At 40.2% G+C, this 16,233-nt stretch overlaps 1 protein-coding gene across 3 annotated transcripts in view; it reads right to left on the bottom strand.

Moving 5' to 3' along the window:
* The window catches only part of LOC142420582 (interleukin-1 receptor type 1-like), a 37,333-nt gene extending 22,762 nt beyond the window's left edge, over positions 1-14,571 (bottom strand). For 2 of the 3 annotated variants that reach the window (XM_075524681.1, XM_075524674.1), the window contains exons 1-10: positions 14,376-14,571; positions 11,584-11,653; positions 8,705-8,948; positions 8,211-8,397; positions 6,725-6,887; positions 4,667-4,732; positions 3,980-4,100; positions 1,700-1,848; positions 1,263-1,406; positions 60-200 (exon numbers count right to left, since the gene is read on the bottom strand). In XM_075524681.1, the coding sequence (XP_075380796.1) occupies positions 60-200; positions 1,263-1,406; positions 1,700-1,848; positions 3,980-4,100; positions 4,667-4,732; positions 6,725-6,887; positions 8,211-8,397; positions 8,705-8,948; positions 11,584-11,653; positions 14,376-14,423 (1,333 nt within the window). In that variant the 5' untranslated portion in view covers positions 14,424-14,571. The remainder of the gene's footprint in view (positions 1-59; positions 201-1,262; positions 1,407-1,699; positions 1,849-3,979; positions 4,101-4,666; positions 4,733-6,724; positions 6,888-8,210; positions 8,398-8,704; positions 8,949-11,583; positions 11,654-14,375) is intronic. The other variant, XM_075524685.1, reaches the window with a different exon arrangement.
* Positions 14,572-16,233: the final 1,662 nt, after the last annotated feature.

Here is a 16,233-nt window from a genome sequence, read left to right as displayed (position 1 = left end):
ATCAAAGCACTAAAATGCTCTGCAAAGCAAAAGAAAGATGATCAACTACAGAACCTGACCTCTTTTCCCATCATGGGGACAGATGTGCCAGCAAGTGACCTGGATGCAGGACCTAGGACCTCCAGGAAGGAGCCCCCAACCCCAGAGGTGCCAAGACATTAAGAAAGTGTAATCTGGCAGGACTTTCTTCACCACCTCTCCTGAAACAAACTCAACAGCAGTTATCTCCACTTCTGACTAACCACAAGAGAGAGTGGAGAATGGCAAGTCTTTCTTGTAATAATTCTGTGAGGGAAAGGCAGGAAGAAAAGGCCAGAAGGCAGCTGAGGTTTTGAGAGTTAAATTGCATAATAAACAGGAATGAAGGAACCAAACCAAAATCAGCTTTAGCTCAACAAGCTACAAAACATAGCTTCTTTGATTTTTTTTTTTTTATTAGAACTCTATTAAAGTGTTCTGGGAAAACTGAACTTCTAACCAGAAGTTGAAATTACTTTTCTGTGAAAACATTTAGAACAGCCATGAGTAAATGTTAACTATCTCAATGCACATAATCATTTACTTTCAAGCTATGGGGAAATTCAGACAGTCTAACTCTGAGGGCTGCCAAACAAAATATCTATAATTTTGCACTTATTTCAATTTTTTCACACCTGTCCAATGTTTTTGTCTACACCACAGCAATAAAAACATGTAAGAACAATCACAGAATAGAGAACTAGCAGCATTTTTTCTCTTTGGCATGTAACCATCATAACTAACAGAATTTAGAAGGAAAGTGTTGTAAAAGAGAGAAGTTGGGAAAAAAAAAACCCAACAAAATTAATCTCTGAGAAAATGAGAGTCTGATTTTCAATGTAAATATTTAACGCACGTCTTTAAAACAGCTAGTTTACAGGATGTAGCTCTGCTGACACCTATTGATCATCATCAGAGTGACCATAAATCTACATGTAAAGAAACTACTTTACAGAAAAGCAAAAAGCAATGTGCTAATTTGGGGAAAACCTGGAGTTCTTTTTGACCTATCTCACCACGACTGCCTTTAATATTATGCAGTGTTTATTACCTCAACTGTTATTATATTTTCTACCCATATGACTGAAAAAAATACCCCCAAAATGTCTTTATGCATATCTGAAAATTCCTCAAGGAAATTCCACATACATTCTACTAAATAATCACATTATTGCTTAGAAGTAATGGCAAATGAAAAAACCAATAGGCTAGTTACACTAACATACCTGGTCACACTCACATACCTTCCTTACTTGCAAAGGCACAGACAGAATTACGGTACCAAAGCACCAAGTCAATCTTGAAAATCTTGTAGATTATTAAAGTAATAAATGTTAAAATTAACAAAGAGACAAGCCCTCCAGTCAGCCATCTTCGTATATCAGGAACTGCACAAAAATATAGGAAGATTTTTTTAAAATGCTGAATTTGTCCCACTCTGATCTTTTACACAAATGTAACACAAATTTGAGTACCATATTTTTCACTTCCATCTACCTATTATTTTAATGATAAATACAGTACTACAGTGCCTCCTCCCCTATGCACAGGTACACGCATACATACAGCAAACTGTAACCCATCTGTCTTCTGTCAACATGATACATGAGCATTTGGTATCAAAACCCCTTCTGGGGAAGTCAAGACAAACACAGGCCTCAAAAATAACAGTATTTCTTACCTCTGCGTTTTAATATAATATATGATGCAACCTGCCCAAAGGCATTTGAAGCTTGACAGACAAACGGTTGTTCATAATCTTCACTATTCACTTCTGAAATTATTAGCTTCACAGAATGCATAGGGCGTCCATCGTAAGAAGTTTCCTCCCTATCCAAGAGGTGACAAATAGAGCCATAAAACGACAGCCCTTTCTGGAATGGCTTCATCATTAACAGCTGCAGCATGACAATGGTTGTTTCCATCTTCAAATGTCAACCACACTTAAGAATAGATGAGCAATTACATTATATGAAGGAAACCCAAACAACAGTTGGGCCTCTTACTGAGACGCTATCTTATCTGGAGCTGTCTTTTCCCAAAGGAATACAAGGCTTCTATAGGCTAAAGTACAAAAATATACCTTACAAACTGAAGCAAACCCTTGTTATGGGTTTCCCACCCCCTTTAAGAGTAGGTAGAGAGCCCCAGTGCTTGGTGACAGAGAAATTCCACAATGTGAAATGACACAGAAAGAGGCCCTGGTACAAGGATGTCATCTTGTAGTAAGCAACTCTGGGACATGGAAGACATCAAAGGTGGTGACCCACAGCAGACAACACCAATTCATAGTGTGATTCCGGCTGCAGGGAGTGGAGTCTAAACTGCTGCTTCACCCTATGGATCAGAACATACTTGTAACAGCTAAAGTGTCAGGCTGAACCATTAAGAGACACAGATTATCCCACACACATTGTACAAGGGCACAAAAATGCTCATTATGCTGCACATTCAGTTAGTCATGTGTACCATGATGTGTAACTGATGTGTGAACTAAGCAACTTTTAACCACCAGCAAAATGAGGGATACCACTGCCTTGTTAACAGTAGATCTCAGATGCAAAATTAACTAACTAGTCTACTTAGCCAAGCACTATTCTTTCCTGAAAACTTATTCTAGTTACCATTTAAAATGCAAAATAAAGGCTTGAAATATATCATAAAGGGCATATATAGGACCACATGAATCACTTCCTGAGCAACAAGTTACAGTAATCTGAACACTGTAACAAGGAATGAATGAATCAACATCACTAATGCAAATGATGAATGGTTGCAAAGATGACCATTTAAGTGCTAGGAAGTACAAAAAATAATATTGCTTTTATGATATCAATTCAGTGACTGCGTGCCTCTGCATTATGGCCCAATTGTTTATGGCATTACAATTCTCTATGACAGCAATTTTACTGTCATTATACAGTAATATTACTTTTGTATAGGGTTTTCTCTTGGTGAGCACTCAAAGAATTCAGCATTTTCTTTCCCCCTTTGTTTTATGATGAGGACTTATTTCTCACAACTATATTCTTACTTTGAAGGTATCATTCTCATTTCTTCATCAGTTTCTCACTCATAGATAGTGCTTGAGAATTTACAAAAATGATCACATTCTTTCTTCCTAGCAGCACCATGAGACAAGGGCTGACAAAAAACCTGCAATTTTTAGTTCCCAACTTGTCATATCTAAGAAACTTTCAGATTGCCTTCTGCTCCAATTTTAGTTGCCTTTTCAAGTCAGGTCTACTTTCTTCTCCCCTAACTCCATTCAACCTGCTTTTCACCCTCACCTTATCTCCCAGTTGCCCTTCTCACGCTTTACTCAGTCCAAGTCCGTTTTCCTCCCAAACCCCAACTCATCACTGGAAATCTGTCTCCCTTTTCACCTCTCACCCCACTAAGCTTCAGTACAAATGTCCTCAACAAAGTCTTCTATTAGCTCTTCAGCTGATCTCAGTTACACTTCTCTAACTCAAGGCTCTTAAATCTGGAAGTCTCAATTTCTCCTGTAAAGCACAGGTTTGACCTCTTGCAACCTTTCAGAGAGGCAGATGTGAAGGGAAAACAGAACGCAGAAGAAAGAGACAGTCTGAAGATCATGTGCCTGGACATGCTTGATCCAACTGAAAGAGGTCTCTGCCAGGCCAGAGCCTGCTCAATAAGAACTGCATTACGATTATGAGACTGTAAGTCTACAAAACACCTTTTTCCATGGTTGGAAATTAAGACAGATTTTTACAATGACCAAAAAGAGCACAATCACATGTGAAGCCCATGTGCCTACTATGTTTCAAGTTTCTACTTCAAAGCAGAAAGTGAACTGGAGGAGGCAAGCATTAGAGTTTTTAAAAAGAAAGCTATTTAAGCAAGTGAAAAATGTTGCTAAATATTTTAATGGCAAAGGGCAAAAGTTCCAGTTTGGTTGCCAACATGGTATTTTCTAATCTGAAAATATACTTACTCATAAGGACTTGCAAAAATTCTGCTCATATAAAATACATCAATATACACACCGTTGCCTGTCCAAAACACCTCATACCCATCAGCACCTGTTGTATTGCAATCCACTGTAACCTGTGAGCCTATAAAATTGTGTTACAAAGTGAAAAGTTAATGTCCATACTCTAATTAAAGTCTATACAATACTGTTCACAGATTCCCACACAGACCAGCTAAGGATGGTCCCACACCCTTTCGGAAAAGTTATTCTAACAGAGGGTCTATATAGTCAGTGATCTGCAGGTTCAGAAAGAGACTGGTAGGATGGAAGAGGTTAAATCCAGGAAGAAGATGCCTCTCCCTGGCATCACTTTCCCTGCAGATTCAAAGATGGATCTGATCTTAGAATCTCTTCCAGAGTGATGGAAAGCAACAGATGTGACAGAGAATCACTTGGGTTCCCTATAATTTTCTTCACATCTGAGAAACTTCTATATGGGTTTCCAAGGACTTTGGAAGCAACGTGCCTTGTCTCTTTCCCTCTCACCCCAAACACTCCTCCTTAGAAAATCAACATAGAGAAGCTGAGCTGGTCACTGAACTAGTTGTCAAAAAAACAAAACCAAAAAAACACAGAATAGGGCACTCCGCAGATATAAATTTTCACTAGGATACAAAATCATATTTTCTTATAGAGAAAACTACTTACCAAGTTCCACTTCAATGGAGTTGTTTCTTGGATAAGATATTTCGGGGGGCTTTTTTGGTGGGCTCACTAACCAAAAGAAAGAAAGTTCTTTTCTGAAAACCTGGGGCAGCTGTAGCCTGTTCTATGCTCTATAACCCAAGTACAACCTAAAAAAACCCTGTCCTATGGACAAGGTTGTCAGCAATTTCATAAAAGACATCACTCAATACTGAAAGTACCATATCTCAGGTAGTCGTTACTTCTGACTTGAAGCTATGCTATTCTTTGCTCCACCTCTTCCAAAATGTAGTGCCACAAATCTCTACACACTCATGGTGGCCTGGCTGTTCCATGGCATAAAAACCCTGTAATATTGCATGCAGAGATGCTGAGAAGGGTATGGACATACTGTAGAAATATCTACAGTATTACCCCTTTACAATCTGGATAGCCTGTCACCCAGCACCCCGCAGATACAAACTGCAGCCAAATATTTAGGAGTGCAATTCATCTATTCTAGACTTTTACTATTATAACTGGGAAATATAATTTCTGTACTCTAGTTAAAGTCCTTACAATTCTTCCCACAGCACTGTCTATAAGGAAGTACAACACCAGTGGCCCCTTTTAGATGTTTACATTAGGACTAGATATATGACACTCTGGAAAGCTTATTTCTCCTACAGGCTACAAAGGGAGAGAAATCAATAGGCAGAGATCTAGACATCTACATTAAAAATGTGTCAGTATGGTTAAATGAATCCCAACTTGGAGGGTCCCTGACTGAACACACATACCATTTCCAGCTGTCTCACGCAGCTGTAGGGCATTTTAGAACATTTCCTATCAGATATTCAAAGTTCAAGGAAGTTTCTCCAAGAGCACAAATTAACAAAACGAAATCATAAAGCATCCCTTTTGAGCCCCCTAGCAAAGCACACAGGATTGCCCCAAATATATCCTTCCCCTTCTGAAAACTGGGCCTGCACTATTGTTTGGACCCCAAATCACCCGTTTTAGTGTTGACTTGCTCAGCTGGAGACTTTAAAAACAACTGAGCTGCCTTCAGTCATTTACAGCAAAGGAGTGATATGATTTTGCTTCTACTGAATAGTGGAAGCTGAAATTACACTGAGAGAAGTTCTAGGGACCGATTTTAAGACCAGAATGATCATGTCATCTGATCTGACCTTATGTTCCTCATATTTTGTTTACCCACATCATATACATATATGATACATATTCATATCATATATATACATACACACATATACACATACATATGTATGCATATATATACACACACAGACAAAACAGGCAAGACAAAAAGAGACCATTAAATAGTAAGCAATCTATTAGTAAACCTGAAAATGTCTTTCATCAGCTGGAATGTAAAAGCAGTATTGGCATTTCATACCTTGATACAGCACAGCTTTTTCAGTGACCCAATATCAATCTCATAATGCTGTGCTAGCAAAGGAGTTCGTGTTTTACAGCTAGGCCTTCTTTTATATTTTTTTGTTGTACTGGTGGCCCCTCGACATAAATCAGGGTCTATTGAGCTAGACACACAATATCAGAGATCAGCAGTTCTTGTGCTGAGGAGCTTAAAACCAAAAACAGAAGAGACAAAGGTTTGAAGGAAACAGACAGGACACACAGAGTCAAGATACTGCTAAAATTTGGGCTGGTTTAGTTTGCTGTTCTTGCAGCAAGAGGATAATGTAAAAGAGAGAGAAGTAAGACGGGCAGGATAGAGGGTGCAGCTACAGCAGAAAGTATTATGCCTACCAAGCCTTACAGGGCACCTGTTTAGGGACGTGGGTAGATAGTCTGGGCAGCAAAGCTTTGACATACTGCAACTTTGAACAGGGGAACCAATCTTCAACACAGTGGCAACAACAGACAAAAATATATAAGCTCTCAGTCAGCATTTCTTTCCCTGATGTTTAGGTAAAAACTAGTAGCCCTAAGCATGTCTATCCACAAATTGGTTCTTTTAGCTTTAGTCTTTAGAAACTTAGACAAAAATTTGGAGTCATTGTTATAAACACAAACACAGTGAAATTATCTACTTACCTTCTACAGTCAGACTGACATCTCGTGAAATGTTATATTGTCTTCCATTGTAGGTATATGTTGTTTCGCATGTATAATTTCCTTGATCGTGTACAGTCACATTGAAAATGATAAGATGACTGTTTGAGAAGGCAAACCTTTCCCCTTCCAGCAGCTGGCAGTCCTACACGTGTGTAGAGAACTCTGTTAATGCATATCACTATCTCCATGGTTTGTCTCTCTTTAATGTAATCTGAACTTTCAATGGCCACAGCATAAGGATGGGTGCTTTGCAGATACTGAGGAAGAGCAAGGGGGGTGGAATAAAAAGCAAAACATAATTCATTTTGGCTCTGAGTTTTTAATTCAAAGAGACTCCAGTTCATTTCCTATAGAAAACAACTTTCAATTTTAGAGAAATAAGGAAGTGAAATGCAAGGGTCAGGATTTGTAAAAGTATGCATTAATGAAGACTCACTTAATAATTAGACTTAATTTTTAAAAGTATTTAAATACCCTTGGTACCATATAGACTGCACAGGCATGAGGCAGGAATGCCGCAGAAGGCACTACATTCTTGTAACAGAAAGAGCCTTTAAATAAGTCTGAACAATATGAAATGGCATTTTGTGCTGGTTTTGGCTGGGATACAGATAATTTTCTTTATAGTGCTAGTATGGGGCTATGTTTTGGATTTGTGCTGGAAACAGTGTTGATAATACAGGGATGTTTTCACTATTGCTGAGCAGTGCTTACACAGAGTCAATGCCTTTTTCTGCTTCTCACCCCACCCCACCAGCGAGTAGGCTGGGGGTGCACAAGAAGCTGGGAGGTGGCACAGCTGGGACAGCTGACCCCAGCTGACCAGAGGGATATTCCATACCATATGGTGTCACGGGTGATGGAGCCCTGCTTTCCTGCAGATGGCTGAACACCTGCCTGCCAATGGGAAGTAGTGCATGAATCCCATGTTTTGCTTTGCTTGCATGTGTGGCTTTTGCTTTACCTATTAAACTGTCTTTATCTCAATCCACCAGTTTTCTCACTTTTAATCTTCTGGTTCTCTCCCTCATCCCACCAGGGGGGAGTGAGCGAGCGGCTGGGTGGGGCTGAGCTGCCAGCTGGGGTTAAACCACGACACATTTATTTAATGGAACAATATTGAACACATAATGGCCATGCCATCTCTCGCAAATGACATACTAAAACTGTTTGCACAAAAGAAATTCACGACAGCGTGTTTTGCTAGCAGGTAAAAAGATGCCACCTGGTGGATACATGGGTCAATATCTCCTACATCTAAGCTGAATTTCTACCCCGTTAATCAAAAAACGTGTATACACCTTTAAAAGATAAAAAGTCTTAATCCTCTTCCAATTTGTCTTAAAAGCATTTTTCTCCCATTTACAATAAATCTTTAGTTTTTCTCTTAAAATTCACAAACATCAGTGATTTATATCTTAGATAATGGATAGTTTTAAGACAGTACAAAACACAGCATTCTCACCTTATACCAACGAACAGGCTGAATATTCTTCTCATTCCTGAAATAATCCAAGTGTGGACAGACAACCTTTGCAGATGATACTGTAAAAACCACCTCCTCTACAGCAAATTTTTCATTTAAGCATAAACCATCAACCCTCTCAAAAACTGTTACTTTTGTACACATTTTCCTGCAGCTTGTCAAATTCCTGCAATTAATATAACATAATTAAATTAACCTATTAGGCATATTTTCCAATTCAAAAATATATGGTATTCTTTTTGGAGAAGAAAGAGAGGATGAGAAGTTTACAGTTTCTCTAATAGATTTACTTTTGCCTACTAGGAAAAAGAACCCAAAACTAGACTTACTTTCCCCAACCTAAAGTTAGTTTTTGTGAACGCACTCTCCCTTCTTCATTAGTATTTCTCTTACCCCCCAAATTCTACTTGCTTTCTAAATTATTCCCTTTGCAACTCATTTCTGTAACAACATAATTTTTTTTTAACTTTCACCTTATGACACATTCATAATCTCCAGAATCTTCTAACATTGCAGGAAGAAACCAAATTAAATTCTTCTGCTGATGAATTCGAGAAAGTTTGTCTCTAGGCACAGCTGTCTGGTTACCAACTTTATACCATGTTAAGTTGTAGTCTCCACTTTTCAAGCTCTTTTCCGGTGAACATTTAATAGCGAGAGGCTGCCTATTAGGCACAAGACTGTGCTTCAACATCACATCATAGGCTTCACATTCCTCTAAAGAAAAGAGATAAACATTAAAGAAAACCTCAAACACTGTAAAAGGATATACTGAACTCATTTCTTGATTACATTTACAAAGTTCATTGGAGTTTTCACCTCCATTCTCGAGTCATCTACTAAAAATACAATTATAATCCCTTATCTTTACAGTTGATAGTACTACTCAATGATATACAGATATATTTATGCCATTGAAATGAAATGCTGTTTTTTGAACGCAAACTTTACACTCAGTAGAATCTCTTCGTTTGCAGCAGACTGTCACTTGCATGTTTTAGTTCAGATACAAATTACTAAAGTACTTGTATTTCTCCAGTCTGTTTCATGCGCATGTACACAAACACACACATGCACACACAGATTTCACATCTAATGTCTTTATTTGTTAACTTCACTTAACTGTAGTCAAAGTAAATCTTCAAGACAGACTATGGTTTCAGTACCCAAATGTCCTAAGAGGACACTGAAGTTAAAGTTACTGTTGCACACATATTAAGTTTGCTATGGAAATTTCAACTCACCCTTCATTTTATGAGCATTTAGAGAGGAATTATTACAAGCACTTGCAAATGAGCTTATTTTCTTTCATCCTGACCTAAGGAGATTCATACAGGAAAAGAGCAACACCATGAGATTTTTTTTTTTTTCGGTCAGTATGACAAAAAAGGCACCAACTCTGAATACCATGGTCACTTTCCTGAGTCAGTATTATATTTATCTAAAATTCCTTGTTTCGTTACAATATAAGAACAGCCACACAGAGTCATGTGTCTGTGTAGCCCAAAACCATGTCTCTGATAACAGCCAGCAGCAGATGTGAAAGAAAAGAGAGTAGGACAGAACAAGTGGAGTAATACTTTGCTTTCAGCCCCCTTCTTTCCTCTTATGTTCTGCATGAAAAACCATTCACTGGCTTTTATCGTTTCTCTGGGTATCATGTATTTCTTGTTATAAGAAATGGCAAAGTAAACTTTCCCTCATCTGCCTAGTCTATGGTATTTACAATTTTATAGACCTCCATCACATCTTGCCTTAGTCGTCTCTTTTCTTTACCTCATTCATTTAATGACTTGTTATATGGAAGCCATCCCATATCAGAAAATGGAAAATGCTGTCACTCATCTCTCTACCTCTTCTGATATAGTCTTTCTGAGATGGAATGACCAGAACTTCAGAGTTCAATTGATGCATATTCACCATGGGGTTACAGAATAGCATAATGAAGCTTCCTGTTTTCTGCTCTACTGCTTCCCAAAAATTCTGCTTTTCTGACCACCGCTGATGACAGTTAATGCTTCCAGAGAGCATCCAAAGACGTCAAAGTAGCATTTTTCCCAAGTGGTTATTAACTAACTTAATGCTCACATCACACACATACAATATACAAGTTTCTGCTATAAGTATATGATCCTTCCATGTGCCTCCACATCCATTTGATTTTACTTATTGACATTCTGTCACTAAACCATTCAATATCCAGACATCCTCTTCATAGCAAGCATTAGTTTTGACCACCAAGGGATAATTTTATATCAGCCACAGTTCTCACCACCTCACTATAAATCTTTTCCAAATTACTTATCAAAACATTGAATTGCTCAGATATCTGTATTGAATGCTCCATAATAACTTTGATGGTTATGAAATGCTGTGGCCACAGGAACCGATAATCCTTTTCTGCGCTAAATGCTAATATTCTGAAATAGTGTCTTTTTTTTTTTTTTTTTTTTTTTTTTTACACACTTCTTGCCTCAGTTTCTCTGAAATCCCCCTCCCACAATGCCCTCCATTATTTCCATGGAGCAGGAAAGAATTATAAGGTATACACATAACTAAACAGACAATAGAACTCTCTGCTGTTGGGAGGAGGGCAGCCAAATAATCACCTTTCCATATGATTACTTACTTAGCCAAAAACCAGACTATCCAATGGATTGGTTAACCTTGCAGCTTGTCCATCCATGGGAAAAAAAAATGCAAACCAAACCAAAACCAAACCATTTCCAACCAACTGGCTTGCTAGAAACTCAAGGAATGGAAATTCATGAAGTTTTTCTTTTAACGGTCTGGCACTGCTGCAAGATTCCAGGTGGAATGACAAGATTATGACAGCAACTCATTTGAACCGTCTGAAATGTTTTAAACATGAACTGGATTGTTGGTTGACAGCTGAAGGGCAGAAACAAGCAGTTGCAGCTGAGTAGCCTCAGTAGAACTGAGGCTAAAATTCCATCTGAAAGCAAGAAAACACTTTTTTTACTGTGAGGGTGATCAAACACTGGAACAAGTTGCCCAGAGAGGTTGTGGAGTTCCCATCTGTGGAGACACTCAAAATCCAACTGGACATGGTACTGGGCAACCTGCTCTAGCTGACCCTGGGGGGGTCAGGGAGGTTGGACTAGATGATCTTAAGAGTTCCCTTCCAACCTAAATGATTCTGTGATAAGATAGAACATAAAATATCACGTATTGTATGTTTTATAGGTTCCTGCTTTTAGGACTGTTTAAAAGAACTGATTGGCATGCACATAAATTTGACTTTTACAGCCATTTTCACAGAACATTAGTATTACTTGTGTGAAAAAATAAGTTTCAGAGCAAGACCTTCCATAGCTACCAATAAACTTACCTGCAATAATTAAAGACAGAAATGCTGTTGTGATATTACACAAAAACAATGGTTTTGCTATCATGTTTCCCTGCAGAAATGGAAAGAAAACCTTCAATTAGTGGTTTCCAATATAAACTTCCACAATTTAAAGCCAACATTGGCATTACACAGTTAATACAGGAATTACACAGTTAATACAGGACACAGGAAATACAGGAATTGTCTTTGGCTTGTTTTGAGCCTCTTACCTGCTTGTTTTACCTGACAGTTCCTAATTATGATACCAGAAGAAAAAAAATGAGTCAACATTTCCTATTCAGCTTGTCAAGCACTCAAGATTTTTTACATCTGTAGCACACTCCTCCCCAGTTCTTGCTTTCCCAAGCTACAGTCTTAGTCTCTCTAACTGTCCCTTAGATGGAATCCGATTTCATATTTCTGACCATCTTTGCCACCCTCTTCTGTACCATCTCCAGTTATGCTACAGCCTGTCTGAGGTGGAGAGGGGAGAACAGAACTTGCATACAGTCTTCAAAACATAGGCGCACTACGAATTTATAAACTAAACCAGTGATTTTTTTCTGGTTTTTTTTTTCCTAATAATTTCTAACAATCTATTTGTTCTTTGAGTACTACTGAGTATTGACCTGATATTTCCATGGGCCTATGTAGTAAAATCCCAAGATCTCATCATTGAGTGTTAAAAATCAAGTAAACCCAGTCAGCTGCTGAGCACGTGATGTTAGGATTTTGCCCATATGTTTTCATCTTAAATTTTCTTTATATTTATCTACAACAAATGTCTTCCACTATTATTACCCAGTCATTCACTATCACGACATCCTTCTGCCACTCATTGTAATTAAAACCTCTGTTTTCTAGCCTGAACAGCTTTGTATAGTTGGCAAATTCTGCCACTGCAACAGTTTCCCTCTGTCCAGATCATTAAAAATATATGCTGAGCAGAAGAGAGTTGTTTGGGACTCCAGTAGTGATCTTCCTCCACCTGAAAAACTGAGCATTTTTCTTTTACCTACTTATTTATACATGTGAGAATAAATATATTATGGCAGTCTGGCTTCATGGACAGCCTCTGCTGAATGTGTTTGGAAATTAAGGCAGATTGTATCAACCACATCTCCTGTATCCAATGTGTTTATGTACATGTGTACAATTCTAACACACTTCCTAGCATTTGAGAGCCATGACTTCCCTTTACAAAAGTCACTGTTGACTCCTTCCCTACATAATTTATCTCCATTTCCACTGGTTCCATTCTTTAAAGCAGTCTCTACCCAGCTGCCTGCTGCAGATACCAGGCTCACTGTTCTCTACTTTCCTGGCTCTTTTTCGAACACGTGGGGAGGCTAAAAAAAACCAGTTATCACTTTCTGATCTTTTGGTCCCAAAGCTGCTTTAAATGAGACATTTACAACAAGAGAACACAAGAGTGAGTATCAGCCAGTCACGGTGCTTTGTTACAGATCATTTCATTCTGTAACTGCCTTTTACTGACTTTTCAATTTGAGACAGATCCTTCCATTGAAGATTAGCCATAAGAAAAGATACTGGCACTGAAATCCATGCTCTTCCAAGATGAACAGAAATGCAAAAAATTCTTTTTTTTTCCCTTGCTATGTTCATATCTTCCCATAGCCCATCCCATAGGGGTTTTTTATACCCAAATGATCTATTGGCTCTCAGGACTCTTTGGTAGGCTTCTTATCCCTAACGTGTTTGGAGAAGGATCTATTAGTTGCATGCCTCTGACAAGTTGTTCCTTAACTTGGCCTGCTTTACTGCTTTTTTTTCTATTCAGCCTACCACAGTTTTTACTGTGGTAGGCTGAATAGAAAACTGAAGGATGAGCAGGAGAACCCCATCCTGTTGTGAAGAATCTTTAGCTGATCACCAATTTCTACAATAGTCAAAGACAACACTTCCGGCTGCTATGTCTTACTTCACCAAACTGACTTAGAAGCGTGCCATATATTGAGTCATCTGCACTGCTTCTTGCAGTGCCTGCTCTCTTCCTTCTTCCCCTTTTCTTCCCTCCTCCCTCATTGCAAATTTCCACTCAGATTACCAGGCAGGTCTTTTCTTGCCTAGCTGTAAGAAGGAATGAGTCCCTGCAAGAATGCTGAGCATAAAAAGAAATACACAAAACTTTGAAATCACTAGAGGGAGTTTATGTGTGTTTGTACAAAAGCTCTAACTTTCTTCACTAATTGTGATGGACAGTAACTCTTAAAATCTCTAGTTTTCAATTTTAAAGAAGATGAAAATATTATAATGGAAATAATTTAAAGAGAAAATGGGACTGAACAGACTCCACTTATGACCAGGTATTTTCTTTATGACTTCTCAGAATCACTGTTTTTTTGTGAGCTCTGTTCCATTACAGTGTTACCTTACTCTACTGTTCTGTCTCACACATGCTCCCTCAAGTGGTTTTTTGCCCCATCAGTAGATTCAGTACATACTGTTTTGCCATGTTCTGAAGGAAAGTCTTCCAGAATCCTTCTTCGCTATAAATTCAATGTTCTTTCTATCTATTTAAATTTACAATTTGCCCTTTTGCCAACATGGAAGACCTGCAAATATATATCACCCTGTGTAAAACCATACACATTAACTACTCCGAGGAGACTCTTTCTTGTCTCTGACTTTTCACGATGAAAAAACTTCCATTTTTGTGGAAGGTATACCCAACAGCAAAATTAGGCTCTGCTCTGTGCATGCATTCACATAATTCATGATGAAAATAACAAACATATGACTGTAGAATCAAGTGCAAATGTTTTTCCTACCACATTCCGCCATGATAAACAGGTACATTTCTCCCTTTTCCCAGCCATTTCATCCACATCTTGAGCCTGCAATCGACCTGTGGAGCTTTACCACTAAGGACAGAATTCAGCTGGAGTTATCTTTGCCCAAATTTTCCAGAGGGGAAAAAATTCGATGTATCTGAGGCCATGTCCATAGTTTCACCCTAAAAGGAAATATTTGTATCAATTTAAGATTTTAAAAAAAAAGTGTCTGAAAGAGGTCTTCAATGATACACGCACCCCAATTACAATTACAGCATCCATAATAGCACATAGTAAAGCATAATTCTCATTATTCTCATTAAAATCTGTCATTAAATTGGTACAGCCACCTTTTCCTCTGCTCTCTAGTCCTTTCAAAGTTGGTCTACTCAATTAAAAAAAACTCTAGGCTCATCAGAACTTTGAAGAATCATGACTTTCACTAATTTTTGCACACTTGTGGCACTTTCTCTTTCAATGTCTTATTCAAAAACATGGACAGATTAAAACATGCAACCGTCCTGTTCTCAGAATTGAGAGAACTGACAGAAAGTCAGAGTATCACACCATTTCTTTTACATAAGCCCATGAACATTTTAAATCATAAAACAAAATAGATATTCCTATTACCTTAAACGCTTCTATTAACTGCAAGGTACACCATGCCTCTTCAAGAGAGCTTAATCAAGTGTCTCGCTTTTGATCGAGGAAAAATGATTACAACAGATACATATATTCCTTCGGTGTTGAGGCATACCTAACTGGTGCTGAAGAGCTGGCTTAGCCACCCCCTTGGCATGTAGTTACAGCACTGAGACTATCTCGATAGCCATTTTTCTGTGTGAACAGCTGACATCCCTCACCAGGTACGGCAGCAAAACAGTTTTCAATATTCTTCATCTAAATTCTTACGTATTCCTGGAAACATTGACTTGAAAGGGGCTGTAGCTCCTGAGCGGCGTAGGAACCGCGCTGCAGTCACCAGCCCGGGCGCGCTGAGGGGACCGTCCGCAGGGCGAGGCGTGCCGGTCGCCGTGTGCTCGCAGGAGACCCAGGCACCAAGATGTAACTTCAAAGACAAGGTGCTCTCGCGCTTTCTCTCAGAAACCCAGCCACGTCGCACGCACGGCTGGCAGAGGAAAATGCTGACCTTTTAAAAGAGATTTCACTCCCACCCCTAAACTGCCCCCAGCCCTCAGTTCCCCCAAGAGACATCTCCACGGCCTGAGTCACCTCACAGCCGCAAACACGGGACACCGGGTGGGCGGCCGGCGCTGAGGGAAGGCGGGTTCCCTCAGGACGGGCCAGCGCCCAGGGGAATCCCCGCTGCTGCCTACCTGCTGAGCGGCTGCCGGCCCGGCCCGGCCGTGCGGGGGCGGAGCGAGGCGGGGGGAGCCCCCGCTGCCGTCTCCTAGAAAGCCCGGGCAGCCCGTGAGCCGCGGCGCAGCTGCTGGCCCTCGCCCCGTCGCACAGGCGGCCTCCCCCGGCTGCCGCTTGCAAACCTGGGCGGCCCCGCGACGGTGAGGTGGCCCCGCGTCAGAGCTGGGCCGGGCCGGGCCGGGCCGGGCCGGGCCGCGCTGCGCTGCCTCGGCTCGCCTCGCCCCGCCCCGGCGCAGGGCGGCAGGTGTCCCGGCGCAGGCAAGCGGCGCTGATCAAATCCAGGCTGCCAAAAATGAGGCGTTTGAGCGAGAGCCGCTCTCCGTTCAAAAAGGCAGCCGGCGGCGCCAGGAGAGGCGGCCGCCTGACTTCAACCACCGCCTGACCCCGCCGCCCGAGCTGCCATCCCCCCGCCCTTCCCTGCCGCGGCCAGAGCTCGGCCTCCGCCCCAGGGCGGGCGCGGGGGGAGCCGGCAGGA

The sequence above is a fragment of the Mycteria americana genome, chromosome 1 (assembly GCF_035582795.1).
Source record: "Mycteria americana isolate JAX WOST 10 ecotype Jacksonville Zoo and Gardens chromosome 1, USCA_MyAme_1.0, whole genome shotgun sequence".
Classification (NCBI taxonomy): Eukaryota; Metazoa; Chordata; class Aves; order Ciconiiformes; family Ciconiidae; genus Mycteria; species Mycteria americana.
Note: the sequence above shows the minus strand (reverse complement) of the source record. Positions and strands in the feature narration are given on the sequence as shown.